The 20,173-nt window shown below is 42.8% G+C and overlaps 1 protein-coding gene across 7 annotated transcripts in view; it reads right to left on the bottom strand.

The window, feature by feature from the left end:
* Window positions 1–20,173, bottom strand: part of FAR2 (fatty acyl-CoA reductase 2) — a 224,550-nt gene that overhangs the window by 128,958 nt on the left and 75,419 nt on the right. For 6 of the 7 annotated variants that reach the window (XM_034784676.1, XM_034784658.1, XM_034784651.1 and 3 more), the window contains one exon: window positions 1,263–1,497. In XM_034784676.1, the coding sequence (XP_034640567.1) occupies window positions 1,263–1,451 (189 nt within the window). In that variant the 5' untranslated portion in view covers window positions 1,452–1,497. Of the gene's footprint in view, window positions 1–1,262; window positions 1,498–20,173 lie in introns of those variants that run through there. The other variant, XM_034784701.1, reaches the window with a different exon arrangement.

The following is a 20,173-nucleotide window of genomic DNA, read 5'->3' as shown; positions in this document are numbered from 1 at the left end:
TAGAGCTAATAACAACAGTATGCTGTGCTGAGCTATTGAGCAAATAGGTCATAAATATTTATCACCGGAAATGCAAACAGAGCTTTTAGAAGTCATGTAAAAATAATATCCTTCACTTTATTTTGTGGGAAAGGACTGCATTTGGACTTTTGTTGTTTTATTATGAAAAATGTAGCTGCAGTTGTCAATGAAGAAAGCTGTAGAACTATGTGGAAAATTATATTCACTGAAGGCAAAATGATAGAAAAATTGTGCATTTGCCAGATTTGCAAAAAGCAAACAATAGGACACTTCTCAATTGAACTATTCACTAGATGTAAGTTACCTCTGCAGGTAAGTATGCAATTCTAGTTCCAGGCCATAAGGAAACAGCAAAGAAAAAAAAAATCACATCTCTTCCTCCTCCTGTCCCTGTTTGTTAAGTCTTTAACTCCCTTGGAACCACTAGTGGGACATCAAATAGCATCCTTCTAGTCAGTTTTGCCCAGGACAGAGTTTTAGATACTCTAAATTCTCCCATGGCTGCTACTTGTAGCCTCAATATACCCTCTGTACACTAATGTTTCCCAATATTTCTAATGTTTCATAATTGAGGTTGATCCTGTAACTGGCACTGATGGATAGCGGGATGTGAATAGACTACAAGTCCCTCCATTGGTTTAATCAGCTTTACTGCTGTGCCCTATGAGAGAAGACAAGTATCGTAATTGTTAGCACCTGTTGATGTTGTGGTGGTTCAACAGCCCTGAGAAGGGGAGGGAGATCCCACAGTGGGTGTTACTTTGAATTTTATTTATGTTTGAGTAGTGTTCAGTTTTCCTAATGGGGTGGGGAGGGCAGAAGATTTAGTTAATGGCTGATAAATGTCACCATGTTTACAATGACAATATTTGTTAAATGTCACTAAAATTTGTTATGGATGAACCAAATTTGCATTGTGATTACGATGATTTCACACAGTCTCACCACACTGATGTCAACATGTTTTTGATGTTCACTGGGAATTATTATTTTCCATATAAAAATCAATCTCTCTCTCTCGATATATAGATATATAGATATATAGTGTTTTCAAATCCTGTACATCATTTAAGTGTTGTGTGTGCAGCTTATTTTTCCATACTAAACCTATGTAAGGTTTGTAGCAGAAGAGTGATACTGTCCTCAACAGGTGAAATATAACATATTGTCATCTACTGTACACACATTTAATTGCCCTGTTGATTTCAGTTTAGATTTCTTTGTAAAATGCAGCACCCTACCTTGGATTTCACCATGTTTGCCACTCTCTCCTGCATTGATTGTCCTGCCTTTGGCCTCACGAGGATATAAACAGCTTCCACATCAGGGCTGGAGCGCAGTAGCTTTTCCATCAGTACTTTGCCCATAAAACCCGTGGCTCCTGTGATGAGTACGGTCTTTCCATTGTAATAAGCTGCAATTGAAGACATGGTGCTCTCTTTCTCTGTCCTCCTTCTGACTTCCTGCAGGAGGTACCTGAGAGGAATCAGTAACAGAGCAAGAGATTAGATGCTGGGAAGTTTGACTAAGAATACAGTGCACACTTGAGGACCAATAGGGCCCAGACCAGACCATGCTAGCTGACATCTGCAATAGCCTTTTCAGTCTGTTAGCTGAGGCAGCTCCCACAGCAGACCAATCAGCGGCAACTTTAAAGATTTTTTTTTTTTAAATAGAGGACTGAACATGGACCACACAAACTCATGAACTTGCAAAGCCTAAACTCCAGTGTGGCCTTAGCCTCCATATTACTATTTATATTATTGTAGCATCTACAGCAGAGTTGGGCAAACTATGGCCCGCAGGCCACATCCGGCCCGCGGGACCCTCCTGCCCGGCCCCTGAGCTCCTGGCCTGGGAGGCTAACCCGCTCCCCTGCAGCCTCAGCTCACTGCGCCGCCAGCGTAATGCTCTGGGCGGCAGGGCTGTGAGCTCTTGCCAGGCAGCGCAGCAGCAGAGCTGCGGCCTGACCAGTGCTCTGTGCTATGCGGTGGCGTGACTGGCTCCAGCTGGGCAGTGCGGCTGCCTATCCTGGTGCTCTGGGCGGCGTGGCTGTAGCACCACCAGCACTTCAGGCAGCATGGTAAGGGGGCAGGGACTGGGGGGGGTCGGATAGAGGGCAGGGGTGTTCGGGATGGTGGTCAGGGAGCGGGGGTGTGGATAGGGGTCAGGGCAGTCAGAGGGCGGGGAACAGGGGGGCTGAATGGGGGCAGGAGTCCCGGGGGGACAGTCAGGAAGGAGAGGGGGGGTTGGATGGGGTGGCGGGGGGCAGTCAGGGGCAGGGGCTCCAGGGGCTGTCAGGGGACAGGGAGGAGTGGATGGGGCAGGGATCCGGGGGGGGGGGGGGGCGGGGGGGGGGGAAGGGGGGGGGGGGTGGGAAGGGACAGGAGTCCTGGGGGTGTCGTCAGAGGGTAAGAAGCGGGGAGGAGGTCGGATAGGGGTCAGGGGGTGGGCCACACCTGGCTGTTTGGGGAGGCACAGCCTCCCCTAACTGGCCCTCCATACAATTTTGGAAACCCAATGTGGCTCTCAGGCCATAAAGTTTGCCTGGCCTTGATCTAGAGGATGCAATCTAGAGTAAGCTAGGCACTGTCCATACACATAGTAAGAGACAGTTGCTGCCTTGAAGAGTTTACAGCCAAAATAGACAAGACAGACAAACAGCAGGATGGGAAACAGAGGCGCAGAGAGGCAACGTGACTTGTTAAAGTTCACGCAGTAGATCAGCTGACGGACAGGGAACAGAACTCAGGCCTCCTAATGAATATCTTATCCACCAGACCACACTGTGTCAAATCAACTGGGATTGTGTCCCAGCATAAAGAGTTCACCTTGGACAGCCACCTTCCCATGGGGCCAACCTGTTCCTACCACTTGTGATTTGGAAATGGGTTCATTTGGGTAAACCTGGTAAGGTGAGTGGGTCTCAGAGCCCAGGCTCCAGCTCGAGGATAAACATCTACACTACAATTTTTAGCCCCACAGCCCAAGGCCCACAAGCCTGAGTCAATTGACCTAGGCTCTGAGACTTGGTGCCACATGTTTTCTATTGCAGACATGCCCTAAGCATGGGCTCTGACTCAGGTTTGAGCCCGAGTCCCCCTTCCATCCATGCACAAATCAGGCTGACTTGGGTCAGCAAGCACTCAGGACCCAGGCCCTTGGCCCCTGCTAGGGAGGTGGGTTAGAACCCGAGTCCTGCTGTGACTTGGGTCCAAGCCCTGTCATTTTGCAGTGTGGATGCAACTCAAGCCACTCACCCAAGTCAGACCTGGGGCCAATAATTGTAAACCCAGGTATACAATGCAATGTGGATGCTCAAGCACAGGCTTGGAAACACAGAGTCCACAAGTCCAGGTCCCAAAGACCCGGGATTTACATGCAATAGATACACATACTTCCTCTATTTCTCTCATCACCCTGGGTTTCTCCTGAGCACAGATTTCTTATCTATTTGCTGTATTACTGGTAATCTAATTATCTATTAATCTAAATCTATATACCTATCTGGATTTATATATGACCAATCATGTGACAGTTCTGTGATATGGGCAACTGTTTAATAAGTACTACTTGAGGCCATCCATTACACTCATTTAATTGTGATCTAGGTTGGATTTGAAAGTAGGCTAGTGCATTAACTTACTGAGCCAGAGTCCCCACAATTATTAATTTGTAAAATAACCTCATTTGAAAGCGAAGTTTCTCTTTGACCCGTTTTCTAAATTGGATGGTACACCTGATGATTAGTTTTGGATCTCTTCTAAAGCTGGGATTTTCCTTCGTTTTATATTATATAGTGCAGAGTCTACAAGGCTTGGAATAATACTTCAGCTGGATTTGATTCACTAACTTAAGCATCTGGGCTTCTGTACTGTTAAAGGCATGGCTATTTTTCCCCCCTATAGCGAATTTAGTGTTGACGAAAATTGACAGAGTGGCACCACTGGAGACTGAAAATTCTATATAGATCCGATAAATATGTAATGCGGGTAATGACAGTATAAAATTTCCCAGCACCACCTAACCACTGTGCCATAACACTGCCACCACCTGGAAAGGTCGGGAGTTACATGCTGTATACAGTCCTTGACCATGAGGCTTTCTGCCAATAATGATGCTAGTTGTGCTATGGTTGTATTTATCCTCAAAAACAATAGCCTGCGCTATCAGTTGTATTCATAGATTTCAAGGCCAGAAGGGACCATTGTGATCATCCAGTCTGAGCTCTTGTATAGCACAGGCCATAGAACTTCCCAGAAATAATTCCTAGAGCAGATCTTTTAGAAAAACAGCCCATCTTGATTAAAACATTACCAGTGACGGAGAACCCAGCATAACTCTTGAGAAACTGTTCCAGCAGTTAATTACCCTCACTGTTAAAAAATTGTCTTATTTCTGGTCAAAATGTGTCTGGGTTCAACTTTCAGCCATTGGATCATGCTATACCTTCTGTTAGATTGAAGAGCCCAATATTAAATATTTATTCCCCCTGTAGATACCTATCAACTGTAATCAAGTCAGCCCTTAACCTTCCCTTTGTTAAGCTAAATAGATTGAGCTCCTTAAGTCTATTGCTAAAAGGCTTGTTGTCTAATCCTTTAATCATTCTCATGGCTCTTCTCTGAACTCTCTCCAATTTATCAACATCCTTGAATTGTAGGCACCAGAACTGGACACAGTAGTTGAGCAACGGTTGCACCAGTGCCAAATGCAGAGGTAAAATAACCTCTATGCTCCCACTTGATATTCCCCTGTCTATGCACCCCCAGGATCGCATTAGCTCTTTTGGCCAAAGCATCACACTACCAATAGTTGAAAGTCCTACTATTCATATTTGATGCATTAAAATGGGTGTTCAAAACTAGGAGAACCAGGTAAAATTTTCAAGACTGCCTACTTCCCATTTTCAAGAGTGACAGGTGCCTCTTTGCCTAAGTCACTTCTAAAAATTTTACGCTAAATAATGAATTTGACAAGTCCACTAATTTAGACCTATTAAAATATAGCATAGAGGCTTGATAGAATTTCAGTATTTTTGGGACTGCTATCAAATTGGTTGGTCAGTACAATTCAAAAATTGGATATTTCAAAAATTGAGTTTCTTTTTTCTGGACCCCTTTTGCTAACAAGGGGCTGGTTTGTCATCCTTCAACCTTTCCATATAGTTAAGACTTATTAACAACTATCTTCAACTGTACATTAGATTGTAATTAAGCAAAATTATAAATAATTGTCAATATAGCAGCAGAGGTGCTGGAACGATTTGTATAGTGGGAGGTGCTGAGAGCCAATAAACCAAATGGTACATAATGGAAACCACTTCAAGCCAGGGGGTGCGGGAGCACCCCCGTACTCCTAGTTCCAGCTCCTATGTATAGCAGGAAACATAGGAGAATAAAGAGACTCAAAATAGCAGTTATGTGCTATAATTTACAATGAAACTCCTCTGGATCACTAGTGGATGATGACATTAGGAAAGATGACCACCATTGAGTTCTTTCCTGTAATGTAAGGTTTAGAATCCAAGTACCAATGTACATTTTAGTAGAATTATCTGTTTTTCTCTACTGAAGACTGGCTTATTGGCAAAACAAGTTAAACAGCTGTGTGAGTGAGTTTTGTACCACAGAAGTACTTCATCAAATTACAGAATATAGATTTGTTTGAAATGCAATTAATTAACTACAGGTTTGATTCTGTAATGATGTAAGGGCCTCTCAGGGCTGATACTGGTATGCACATAGGATATCAAGGATATTTGATCATCTGCAGCTATAGGACAGAGCTATACAAATGCATATTATTTGTAAAAAATATTAAGTTGCCCGGGCAGCTCCTCTCCCTGAAATCTCACTGTGTTCAATTTGGTTTAATCACTGGAGTCATTTTATAATATCAGGCTCTGTCATTGCATCAGACTGCTCACACATGAAACCGTGCATGTTTCACTAACAAAGACGCACATTTTAAGTGCTTTGCGGTACAAACTGGATCATGCAACACTCTGCAATTGTGCACCCAACCAACCCACAACAGCCCAGAAAGTTTCCACCCGGTATCACTGAAATGTACAGAAATTGATACTGTGTAACTAAACCAAAAAATCCTGACTTATTTGCCTGGCTTTGATCTGAAGCCTCTAATTTCTATCCAGCCAAATCAAGCTAAAGAAGCAGGTGCTTGTGGCGGCCAGTACCAAGGGGCGGCACTCCGGCTGCTATTGGGGTGGCACGTCTGGGGTCTTCGGTGGCAATTCAGTGGCGAGTCCCTCAGTCTCTCTCAGAGCGAAGGACCTGCTGCCAGATTGCTGCCGAAGAGTGGAGTGATGCAATTGCGCTGCCGTGGCTTTTTTTCTTTTTTTTTTGATCGCTTGGGGCAGCAGAAAACCTGGAGCCAGCCCTGATCAAGACACTGCTCAGGCAGGGCCTCTGAAACAGAAGAAACCCAGGAAGAATGAAACAGGACACACTGTTTATGATATTAAGCTCACCTCTGCTGATACATTTTTCCCCCCTTCCTTAACTAGGATAAACCTTGACAACACAGTGCTCTTTTACGGTGAGTATTTATACATGTAGAGGTTATAAGTTCTTGAGTTGGCGAAATAACAAATCAGGACCCTGATCTTGCAAGCTGGCTCACACAGGCAGATTCCGGAACCTCTGGAGCCCTCTTCATTTCAATGGGGCCCCAAGCTAGCACAAGAATCCACAAATTGATGCAGCATGCAGTGTTTAGGCCTAGAACATTCAAGATATGCCATTGCAAAAAAAAAAAAAAATGATGAGCTATTTTCCTTCCATTCAAGACAGTGAATGCTCACACAACTTCTGTTTTGCAGAATTGCCTTGGTCTTACCAATTTATTTTAAGGTTAGACCACAGTTTTACAATGGGAATTTATCTTCTCTTCTTGGATTACATTGATTTGGTTTGACCTTGTAAAAAGACAAAGTGTAAAAGCTGTGGATATTATTAATAACCATGATTTCTAAGTTCAGGCCATAGTCTGAATAATGTGCACTGTATTTCTGGATCTGTGCATCAGAACTGTACGGCTTCATCATGATTTCAGTTACAAATGACACTATAAAAGCTTGCATTGCAAAAGTAATATGCAAGCAATATTGCACATCAGCAGCTCATTTGGCTGTTGTATAAGAATCAAGAGTCTAGTGCCCACCATGAAAACATTCAAATTCTGGGCATTAACTGCTTGCCAGCTGGCTCCTAAAACTAGCCCATACAGAGCCACAGATAGGTGAATATTTCAAAGCCTGCAGCTCCTAGCACATTTTAAAATCAGTTAAGTGGGAGGTAAAAAACACTGAAATGTGGAGAAAACCCCCTTCTGATTGAAGTAAAACCTCCGAACATTTAATTGCTGGCAACTCAACAGACAACTTTGACACCTGATTGGACCAGGAAAGTAATCACTGGTGCAGCTGAATTATCAAATGTAATATCTCTGCAATATCATAGAATCATAGAATATCAGAGTTGGAAGGGACCTCAAGAGGTCATCTAGTCCAACCCCCTGCTCAAAGCAGGACCAATTCCCAGCTAAATCATCCCAGCCAGGGCTTTGTCAAGCCGGGCCTTAAAAACCTCCAAGGAAGGAGACTCCACCACTTCCCTAGGTAACGCATTCCAGTGTTTCACCACCCTCCTAGTGAAATAGTTTTTCCTGATATCCAACCTGGACCTCCCCCACTGCAATTTGAGACCATTGCTCCTTGTTCTGTCATCTGCCACCACTGAGAACAGCCGAGCTCCATCCTCTTTGGAACCCCCCTTCAGGTAGTTGAAGGCTGCCATCAAATCCCCCCTAATTCTTCTCTTCTGGAGACTAAACAATCCCAGTTCCCTCAGCCTCTCCTCATAAGTCATGTGCTCCAGACCCCTAATCATTTTCGTTGCCCTCCGCTGGACTCTTTCCAATTTTTCCACATCCTTCTTGTAGTGTGGGGCCCAAAACTGGACACAGTATTCCAGATGAGGCCTCACCAATGTCGAATAAAGGGGAACGATCACGTTCCTCGATCTGCTGGCAATGCCCCTACTTATACAGCCCAAAATGCCGTTAGCCTTCTTGGCAACAAGAGCACACTATTGACTCATATCCAGCTTCTCGTCCACTGTGACCCCTAGGTCCTTTTCTGCAGAACTGCTACCTAGCCATTCGGTCCCTAGTCTGTAGCAGTGCATGGGATTCTTCCGTCCTAAGTGCAGGACTCTGCACTTGTCCTTGTTGAACCTCATCAGGTTTTTTTCGGTCCAATCCTCTAATTTGTCTAGGTCCCTCTGTATCCGATCCCTACCCTCTAGTGTATCTACCACGCCTCCTAGTTTAGTGTCATCTGCAAACTTGCTGAGAGTGCAGTCCACACCATCCTCCAGATCATTAATAAAGATATTAAACAAAACCGGCCCCAGGACCGACCCTTGGGGCACTCCGCTTGAAACCGGCTGCCAACTAGACATGGAGCCATTGATCACTACCCGTTGAGCCCGACGATCTAGCCAGTTTTCTATCCACCTTACAGTCCATTCATCCAGCCCATACTTCTTTAACTTGGCGGCAAGAATACTGTGGGAGACCATATCAAAAGCTTTGCTAAAGTCAAGGAATAACACATCCACTGCTTTCCCCTCATCCACAGAGCCAGTTATCTCATCATAGAAGGCAAATAGGTTAGTCAGGCACGACTTCCCCTTCGTGAATCCATGCTGACTGTTCCTGATCACTTTCCTCTCCTCTAAATGTTTCATAATTGATTCCTTGAGGACCCGCTCCATGATTTTTCCAGGGACTGAGGTGAGGCTGACTGGCCTGTAGTTCCCCGGATCCTCCTTCTTCCCTTTTTTAAAGATGGGCACTACATTAGCCTTTTTCCAGTCATCTGGGACCTCCCCCGATCGCCAGGAGTTTTCAAAAATAATGGCTAATGGCTCTGCAATCTCACCCACCAACTCCTTTAGCACCCTCGGATGCAGTGCATCCGGCCCCATGGACTTGTGGACGTCCAGTTTTTCTAAATAGTCCTGAACCACTTCTTTCTCCACAGAGGGTTGGTCACCTTCTCCCCATGCTGTACTGCCCAGTGCAGCAATCTGGGAGCTGACCTTGTGCGTGAAGACAGAGGCAAAAAAATCATTGAGTACATTAGCTTTTTCCACATCCTCTGTCACTAGGTTGCCTCCCTCATTCAGTAAGGGGCCCACACTTTCCTTGATTTTCTTCTTGTTGCTAACATACCTGAAGAAACCCTTCTTGTTACTCTTAACATCTCTTGCTAACTGCAACTCCAAGTGTGATTTGGCCTTCCTGATTTCACTCCTGCACGCCAGAGCAATATTTTTATACTCCTCCCTGGTCATTTGTCCAATCTTCCACTTCTTGTAAGCTTCTTTTTTGCGTTTAAGGTCAGCAAGGATTTCACTGTTTAGCCAAGCTGGTCGCCTGCCATATTTACTATTCTTTCTACACATCGGGATGGTTTGTTCCTGCAACCGCAATAAGGATTCTTTAAAATACAGCCAGCTCTCCTGGACCCCTTTGCCCTTCATGTTTGATTCTCCCAGGGGATCCTGCCCATCTGTTCCCTGAGGGAGTCAAAGTCTGCTTTTCTGAAGTCCAGGGTCCGTATTCTGCTGCTCTCCTTTCTTCCTTTTGTCAGGATCTTGAACTCGACCATCTCATGGTCACTGCCTCCCAGGTTCCCATCCACTTTTGCTTCCCCTACTAGTTCTTCCCTGTTTGTGAGTAGCAGGTCAAGAAAAGCTTTGCCCCTAGTTGGTTCCTCCAGCACTTGCACCAGGAAATTGTCCCCTACACTTTCCAAAAATTTCCTGGATTGCCTGTGCACCGCTGTATTGCTCTCCCAGCAGATATCAGGGTGATTAAAGTCTCCCATGAGAACCAGGGCCTGCGATCTAGCAACTTCTGCTAGTTGCCAGAAGAAAGCCTCGTCCACCTCATCCCCCGGTCTGGTGGTCTATAGCAGACTCCAACCACGACATCACCCTTGTTGCTCACACTTCTTAACTTTATCCAGAGACTCTCAGGTTTTTCTGCAGTTTCATACCGGAGCTCTGAGCAGTCATACTCCTCTCTTACATACAAACTCCTCTCTTACATATACTTATTTAAGCTGGCCCATTTCTAATTCAAATACACAAACCATACCCAGATGTCATCCCAAGGAATTTGCCCTACAGGACAAACAAAAAGAGGTGACAACCTTATCAGGATGGAAAAGATAACACCAAATTCTCAGCTAAAACACTAAACAGAGGAGACAGATGTCCGCCTCTCTGGATCAGGTTTGGTTTCAAAGGACCATGGCATTAGTCATAATTTTAAAGAGACCTTTTTCCTTCCCATTTATTAATAACCTCTTGGAATTTTGCATTCCTTGGGGAAAGCAGTGACTCAGTTCCACTTCTGTCCCTGTATCGGTGCAAAATAAGGTGTTTATTGTGAGACTGGCTCTCAATCATGTGTTCCTTTGAGGTAGAGAGGCTGATTCTCCTCTCATTTACACTGGTGTAAATCAGAAGTAGCTCCAGTGAAGTAAATGGAACTACCCTGGTATAAAACTGGTGTGAGAGAAGAATCAGGGGTCAGGAACTTTAATACGGAACCAATGTCCAACTTTTAGTTCCACTGACCTTGCCAATTTGCCTTTTCTGGCTTGTTTATATTTAGATGGGTAGGTACATTTATTTGTGGGTGTGGGTGTCTGTGGGTGTGTGTGTGGGGGTCTATATGAGGGTGTGCAATTATCCTCTCTGCTTGCAGCAATGATTAGTGGGAGTCACACAAATCTTGACTTGTGTATACTGAAGTGAGAACAGACCCCAAAGGCCCTGATTCTTCATTGCCTTGCATAATCAATCATTTACACACATGCAAAGAGAATGCAAAGCAAGAGTTAAATGTTAACATTCTAATCAGCTGGTGTTTTAGACCCACTTTGCACAGGTTTAAATGACTATAGGAGGGTGCAAGGCAGAGGAGAGTCAGGTCCAGAATGCACCCTTAAAAACAAAACAAAAATGATTCCTTTGGATTATTAAAATAGAAATAATGTTTTTAACTTGGCTTAACTTTTCAATATTTATGCGGTTTACTTATTTTTCTCATCTTGGATAATGAAAGTAATTTTCACTTTAGTTGGCAAACAGAGAATTTCACTTAAAGGTTCCCATATCCTGGACCAATATTGCTGTGTTTGGTTTACAAATACAAAACAACTCTCTTTACACGGTTATCCTTAAAATACATCATGGAGACACTAATATTGGTCTTAATTTTTTCCAAATTCTATTTTTTTTTTAATTAAACCTACATTTTGAGCTAGGATTAGAAACTCCAGGGATCTGGACTCCCAGTATCATGCTAAACACGCCCTCCAATATTGCTTCATCATTATAGCTTACAATGGTATCATAAAAATGGCTTAAACCATTATTGTAGAATACTGTAATAAGTGGTATTAAGGGTTTTCATCACTTGACTGACTGGGCTAATAGTATATTAACAGCAGTGCAAAGAATTTTTCAGTTGAAAGAACGAAATCTCTCTGAAAGGTTTGAAGTAAAAGAAAAGGAGCAATCTGGTCTTGTGTGGGAGTAAGTGATAGTGTGTTGACTTATTTCTAGATCTGAGAAGGAACTTCCTGGCGTCTTTATATATTTATTCTGGTTGTGATGGAAGTTCTAAAGTCTGATGTATAGGCTGTTACATTACAGATTTTCAAACACCAGAGTGAGCTCAGTGAAAACGATGGAACCAGCTTTCCATCAGTGAATGCAAACTAATGATTTTTTTTACGCTCCGATACAGTCAGTGTTTTGCAGAAAATGATATAACTTTATCCAATTTCTGAGCAAAAATCGGAGCCAACAGGTGGCATTCCTGAAAGTATCACACACTACATTTTCTCTTTTTATAAAGTTTAATTTAGTGTGGGTGAAATATGACAGACTGACACCCCTTGAGGAAAAGACCCTCCTCTGTTGGCCCAAAAAACTTGTACTACAGAGGTAACAGCAATGTTCCCTTTGTCACACTGCCCCACAAATATGTTTCAACCTTAACCTGAAACAATGAGACCAAAGACAAATACAGTCCATCTGTCTGCTCAATCTGGTAATTAACTTTAGGAGTTTAACATGACTAATAATGGGCCCTTTAAGAAATTCAGCACCTACCTCTTCAGAATAAATTATGTTAATAGAAGAATAACGTAGACTCTTCCAAATTTCCATAATGGTTAAAACTAAGGCATCTTCTGTGTAGGCTCCACCTGAAGAAATTAGTTTGTAATTAACCTAAATTATTAGCAAGTGTGCTCTCTCATTGTTATGGTAATATTGGGATTAGGTCAATAGCTCAAACTTATGTGGCACTAAGGTGACAGCAAAGGTTACTTAACCAATCAGCATCCTTCCTCTCAAGCTAATTTGCATACTGCAATTCTATAGTATGAAGTGAATCAGTGGAGTGAAGGGATTATACACGTGTGAAGAGTTTTCATTGGTACATGACTTTTTCCCAATAATCTTAAAGGATCCATTGCTGCATGCTATCTCCTGTGCTTTGTTGGAAGGAAGTCCAGTTCCAACATATAAATTGTATATAAATAAAGTGTCTTTTCTACCTTCCTGATTCCTTCAACCACAAAATGTAAAGTAAGGGGTATGAAGGGGAAAAAAAAGACAGCTTCATCTTTCATGTCCTTGCTTTTGTGTCGTGTATGCTGTGTGTCTAGCAATTTTTTCACAGTAAAATTTGTGTGTACAAATACACATAGGCATGCAGCCTGTCATGAGAGATGCTTTAGTTTTATGTCAAGGCTTTGTTAAATCACCAGGCTATGCTTCAAAGATTTCACACAGTATTTTGAGCCTCAGGACATGCGGAAGTAATAGAGCATGCTATGGTCTTGGAGTCACATAGTCCCAGACCATGCTGCAAATACATACAGAAGTTATTCAGATTTCATTGCAGAGAAGCCAGGAGACTGAATCTTCAGTCTCTGTAAAAGAGGGAGAGGATAAAGTCATTCAGCTCTACTATAACAAGACACTGGGCCAAATTCACCAATGGTGTAGTTCCACTGTAGTCACTGAAATTACACAAGGAAATAATTTGGCCTAGTATCTTTCCAGGGCTCCATATTTTTAGGTCTGTGCTTTAAGTGGTGGAGAGAGTCAATATGGAGAGAGTTAATATAGAAAGAGGCTTGAGTTCTTCTGACACTGCACAGCATTTTATGACAGTAGTATGTGTCAGCCACAGGAGAAAAGAAAACTAACAACAGCCATGCTTTGAAATTTTATAGGGTCAGAGTTTCAAAGATATTTAGGTGCCTAAAGATGCAGATAGGTTCATGATTTCCATAGGCATGAGGCATCTAACCTGCTTAGGTGCTTTTGAAAATCCCACTAGGTGCCAATCTGCATATTTAGGCACCTACATATTTTTGAAACTCTGACCCATAGCAGTTTCATGCAAGAATCTCAAGAGCTTTTCTAGAAAGGTAGATCTGGTTATCCCTGTTTTACAGATGAAGAAAATGAGGCAAGGGCAGGTTAAAGTGACATGCCCAAGGCCATGTAATGACTCAGTTTAGCTGACATACCATTAAGAACTATTTAGTGACATTAAAATCCTTTTAATAAAAAAAAAAAAAATAGAAACAGTGCTAGTTAGCCATAAAAATAAAATCAAGGAAAACATTATCTGTCCTTCATATGAGCACTATGGATGTTAATACAGCTCAAGAAAATAGATATCTTTACACTGCATTGTAAACCCAGGCTTACAATTGCTATACATGGGTAGTGCTAATGTGTCCATAGTGCACTATGCAGACCTTCAGAGGGGTAGCCGTGTTAGTCTGCATCAGTAAAAACAACGAGGAGTCCTTGTGGCATCTTAGAGACTAACAAATTTATTTGGCCATAAGCTTTCATGGGCTAGAACCCACTTCATCAGATGCATGGAGTCAAAAATATAGTAGGCAGGTATAAATATACAGCACATGAAAAGATGGGAGTTGCCTTACCAAGTGGGGGGTCAGTGCTAACGAGGCCAAATCAATCAGGGTGGATATGGCCCATTCCCAACAGTTGACAAGAAGGTGAGAGTATCAACAGAGGGAAAATTACTTTTTGTAGTGACCCAGCCACCCCCAGTCTTTATTCAGGCCTAATTTGATGGTGTCTAGTTTGCAAATTAATTCCAGTTCTGCAGTTTCTCGTTGAAGCCTGTTTTTGAAATTTTTTTGTTGAAGAATGGCCACTTTTCAGTCTGTTATTGAGTGTCCAGGGAGATAGAAGCGCTCTCCTACTGGTTTTTTAAGGTTACAATTCTTGATGTCTGATCTGTGTCCAGACTTCAATGAGAACCTGTAGAACTAGAATTTAATTGACTTAATTAATTGCACAATCATAAAAAAGTAATCCCTGATTGTTCCTAGATATCTCTTGCTGCTTTGAAATGCCAGTTTTGCAATCCATCTCAGATTGTAACAGATAAACTCAGCTAATGCATCGTGGCAGTGTAATTAAGAGCTATCGAACATAATAGAGCCAGATCCTGCAAGCTGCTCAGCATCTCCTGCCAGCCCAAAGTGTCCTCCAATCTTTTTGAAACCACTGGGAGTTGAGGTTTCTCAGTCCTTCAGAAGAGGCACACTGCACACGGTAGAATGAGCCCCAAAATGAATGAGTGGAGTATGAATTTCAAGCTTCAATCACTGCTTAAACTTTATCTGCCCAGCTCATTCACAGAGGTGGTCTTCATCATGTATTAAATACTCCCAGACTGTTAGAGCTCAGCAAGTGAAGCAGAATCCCTGCTGGTATGATAAAAGTAGGTGTGTCCTCTTGACTCTTCAGAGAATCTTCTAGTTTCTCTTGGCTCCATTAGTTTCTCTTTAAGATCTGTGAAAACCAGCCAATGCCCATAGCATTTCAGCACAGTTACCTTTTAGGAATAAAGGGCCTGTCTACACACAAAGGTATTCAGGAACAGCTATTCCCTCCATGTGTAGATAAGCCCTAGTTCTTACTTACAGATAAAAGCAGCAGTATCCACCCATGGAGAGCTCAGCATGGCTGCTTTTGAAGAACTTCCTGTACTACTCAGATCAGAGAGTGTTTGTACTCAGCATTGCTCTCCTTTTATCAGTGCTAATTCAGGGCTCAATGCTGAGCAGCTCATAAGACCAGGGCCCCCAGCACTGCACACAGAACGGCACCGAGGCCATGCTACTCTGAACTGGAGGAGATTCTGCTTCCTTTGCCTCAATATAGTTCAATGTATTATTATTATTAATTATTTGTATTATCATGGTGCCTAGGAGCCCCCGTCTTAGAACAGAACCCCATTGTGCTAGGTGTTGTAGTTTTCTTATGCCAGCATATTCCTGCAAATATCCCCTCTCTTTTCCCCTCCCACCTTCCAAAACCATGTCACTGTGTTAATTCTTTATGACATAACTGGGATGTCCACAACAACACCCCCCCTCCCCAATCATGAAATTAAAGTCACATGTAATCCACTAGATTTCTGTGCCCTTTACATTGGTCAGCTTTCTGAGACCGAAGCTATTGACATTACCGTATCCGAGGTAGAAGCCAAACTTGAACAGCTTAATGGGACTAAATCGGGTGGACCGGATGATCTTCATCCGAGAATATTGAAGGAACTGGCACGAGAAATTGCAAGCCCATTAGCGATAATTTTTAATGAGTCTATAAACTCAGGGGTGGTACCATTGGACTGGAGAATAGCTAATGTGGTTCCTATTTTCAAGAAGGGGAAAAAAAGTGACCTGGGTAACTACAGGCCTGTTAGTTTAACATCTGTAGTATGCAGGGTCTCGGAAAAAATTTTGAAGGAGAAAGTAGTTAAGGACCTTGAGGTCAATGGCAATTGCGACAAATTACAACATGGTTTTACGAAAGGCAGATCATGCCAAACCAACCTGATCTCCTTCTTTTAGAAAGTAACAGACTTTTTAGATAAGGGAAATGCGGTGGATCTAATATACCTCGATTTCAGTAAAGCGTTTGATACGGTACCGCACGAGGAATTATTGGTTAAATTGGAAAAGATGGGGATCGATATGAAAATCCAGAAGTGGATAAAGACCTGGTTAAAGGGGAGACTGCAGCGGGTCATACTGAAAGGTGAACTGTCAGGTTGGAGGGAGGTCACCAGTGGAGTTCCTCAAGGTTCGGTTTTGGGTCCGATTTTATTTAATCTATTTATTACTGACCTCGGAACCAAATGTAGGAGTGGGCTGATAAAGTTTGCAGGTGACACAAAGTTGGGGGGTATTGCCCATTCGGAGAAGGATCGGGATATCCTGCAGGGAGACTTGGATGACTTTGTAAATTGGAGTAATAGTAATAGGATGAAATTTAATAGTGAAAAGTGTAAGGTGATGCATTTAGGGATGACTAACAAGAATTTTAGTTATAAGCTGGGGACGCATCGGTTGGAAGTAACGGAGAAGGAGAAGGACCTCGGAGTCCTGGTTGACCGCAGGATGACTATGAGTTGGCAATGTGACGTGGCCGTGAAAAAAGCTAATGCGGTCTTGGGATGCATTAGGCGAGGTATATCTAGTAGGGATAAGGAGGTGCTGCTTCCATTATACAAGGCACTGGTGAGACCTCATTTGGAGTACTGTGTGCAGTTCTGGTCTCCCATGTTTAAAAAGGATGAACTCAAACTGGAACGGGTACAGAGAAGGGCCACTAGAATGATCAGAGGAATGGAAAACCTGTCGTATGAAAGGAGACTCAAGGAGCTTGGTTTGTTTAGCCTAACCAAAAGAAGGCTGAGGGGGGATATGATTGCTCTCTCTTTAAATATATCAGAGGGATAAATACCAGGGAGGGAGAGGAATTATTTCAGCTCAGTACTAATGTGGACACGAGAACGAATGGATATAAACTGGCCATGGGGAAGTTTAGGCTTGAAATTAGACGAAGGTTTCTAACCATCAGAGGGGTGAAATTTTGGAACAGCCTTCCGAGGGAAACAGTGGGGGCGAAAGACCTCTCTGGCTTTAAGATGAAGCTAGATAAGTTTATGGAGGGAATGGTTTGATGGGATAATGTGATTTTAGTCAATTGGTCAACAACGTGGCATCGCTGGTAAATAGTATCAATGGTCAATGAGGGTCTGGCTGGAGAATCTTGCCTGCATGCTCGGGGTTCTACTGATCGCCATATTTGGGGTCGGGAAGGAATTTTCCTCCAGGGTAGATTGGCAGAGGCCCTGGAGGTTTTTCGCCTTCCTCCGCAGCATGGGGCGGGGGTCACTAGCTGGGGGATACTCTGCGACTTGAAGTCTTTAAATCACAGGATTTGGGGACTTCAACAGCTGAGTTAAGAGAAAGGGGGTGGGTCAGCTTTTGTGGCCTGTATCATGCGGGAGGTCAGACTAGATGATCATAATGGTCCCTTCTGACCTTAAAGTCTATGAGTCTATTGTACATAACTTCATATTATGCACCAAAGCATACATGTAAAAGATGCCCTCAGCTCCAAATATATATCCACAATAAACGCTCTGTACATTACACATTGATCTACAATCTCACTTCAAGTTAGCGTGCAAGACAGTTCTCTCTCGTCGTAATGTCATCAAAAGGCTATAATTCATATCTGAAACATAATAGTGATAAAATAATAACACCAAGCTCTTATATAATGCTTTTCATCCATAAAGCACAGAAAGCTTTACAAAAGGAGGTCAGAATCATTATCCTCATTTTACTGATGGGACAACTGATGCACAGAGAGTGAAAGTAACTTGCCCAGGGTCAGTCAGCAGGCGAGTAGCAGAATTAGGAATGTGTCCCAGTCCAGTGCTCTAACCATTAAGCCATGCTGCCCCCCATTTTTGCAACAGCCCAACAATTGATGGTGCAATGAAGTCAACTGCATAATGACTGGCTACATTATCACCACTTTCACCATCCCACTGCCCAACAAATAACTGTCCTCTGGTGGCCCAAAAATAATACTGAAAGTTGAAAACAAATATCTAAAGCATTTTTCTCAGGTTTATATAAAAACTAAAAGCAGGATGATTGGTAATTATTATTATTTATATTGCAGTAGCACCCAAAATGTGCAAGGCACTGTACAGACATATAGGAAGGCATTGTTTCTGCACAAAAGAATTAGTGGGTATTGATCCTGCAAAGAATTATGTACTTGCTTAACTTTAAGAATGTGCGTAGTCCAGTTGAAGTCAATGGGACTACTCATGTGCCTAAATTTAAGCATATGCATGAGGGTTTGTGGAACTGGAGCCTAAAAAGATAAGCAAACAGAGAAAGGGGAAAGGAGGGCAACATACAAGGAAAGTGGTCAAGGTGCTGACTTTAGGATGTCTTGTTTTTTAAAAAGTTATGTAGAAATTATTCCCAAATGCCCCTCTACCTAGCCATTATTAGATGGTTCATTTTTGTAGGTATCATGGTACAAATGAGGCTCAAATGCAGAGGTCAGTGGCTTTGTGTACCAGCTCAGGACATTTTACCCAAGTTTCTCTTGTTAAACATTTATGCTAAACTCCATACATTGCATTTTGCATATGAAAAGCTCTGAATGACACTATCTGCAGAAAAAAATAAAAGCATATACACATAAATATATACTACTCCAGGCTCTGATGACTCACGCAATGTTCCCTGCCACAACTAGCATAAATGATGAATCTCCCAAACTGTTATATTATTCCTCCTCCAAACACTCTCAAAATATTCAAGCTTTTACTAATGATCACTTTTCTATAAGGTCTATTTTACCTGACTGCACAGGACCATATGTATGTGTATGGGCACAGGACGGGCAGAGAGAGGACATTTGCTAGTTTAATTTAAATTTATTTTCTTATTGGGTCATGTCTGTGTTGCTATTTGGGGCACATCAACACCAGACGTGTCTATCCATTGCCCATTTAGTGTGGAACATTCATTATTTGGATCTGCCAGACCCTAGCAGAACAAATATTCCTTCTCCTTCCCCACATTCATATTCCCTGAACTTGCTTGCAGGCCTTCTGGAGTCAACCTCACAGCTGGAGAAATTGTGACATGTTGCCAGCAAAACCTCTTGATGAGTGCGTATAAGCAATACACGTCATTGTACCACACAACCAGATAGCAAATGCAGCTTCTATCCCAAGGAGCCTAATAGTCTTCTGACAGCAGCTAAAATGTAAATACACACTATATTAGGAGGTCTAAGAGACTGGAAAATTTGCCTTTTGTGTCCTGCCTTAGAATTTTAGGGTCAATGGAAAGCTGAGTTCAGCAGCTTTTGTTTAGGTTTATCTACAGGCTTTTTTGAAACCCACCCTATATCCCTCCTCAGAGCACAGCCTCTGCTTTATCTGGGTAAAAGACAAAAATGCTTGGCAAGTTTCTTAAAGAGAGACATCTCCTTTAAAGGGTGATCAGGCTGACATCAGAGCTTTCGAACATCAAATTCAAAGCCAACTAAAAATACATACCCTTTCCAATACACACCTTTAAGATCCAATCAAATCTTATTTTCATATTGTGCTTAAAAGGGATACCATGATCCCCAAAAAATCATTCCTCTGCCTGCAAAGCTTTCCTCTACCTTTTTGACAAGTGACAACCCAAAAGAATTCAGAGGAAAAAGTATTTTTCTCAGTTCTTTTTTCATTGTCCAGTTTGAGCATTTCACAGCACTCGAAGACCCAGCAATGGAGAGAATTTGTCTGCTTTGCACTACCCTCATGTCTCCCCACTACAGACTCTTCCATTGAGGTGGGTATCTCTCTTCACTCCACCTTACAACACCTGCAGGAGCCACAGATGGGAGCAATTTAGTGTCCACTCAAGTCTCAGGACGTCTGCAACTTGCTTGGAAAGGGAAGCCAGGAGCAGTGGTGTCTGGCAGGTTTTCTCCTTTCCCAGGCCGCTTCACAGAGCTGGGACAGCAGAGATGAAAGGCACAGAGGCTAGAGGTGCACAATAAGGCCATTGGGATTCCATCCACAAGGAAAGAAGCAGTAGAGACTAGAAGCAACCTCCTTGGAACTCCTCCCTGAAAGCAAGAAGTGCTGCGTGTGGGGATCA

Source organism: Trachemys scripta, chromosome 1, assembly GCF_013100865.1.
Source record: "Trachemys scripta elegans isolate TJP31775 chromosome 1, CAS_Tse_1.0, whole genome shotgun sequence".
Classification (NCBI taxonomy): Eukaryota; Metazoa; Chordata; order Testudines; family Emydidae; genus Trachemys; species Trachemys scripta.
Note: the sequence above shows the minus strand (reverse complement) of the source record. Positions and strands in the feature narration are given on the sequence as shown.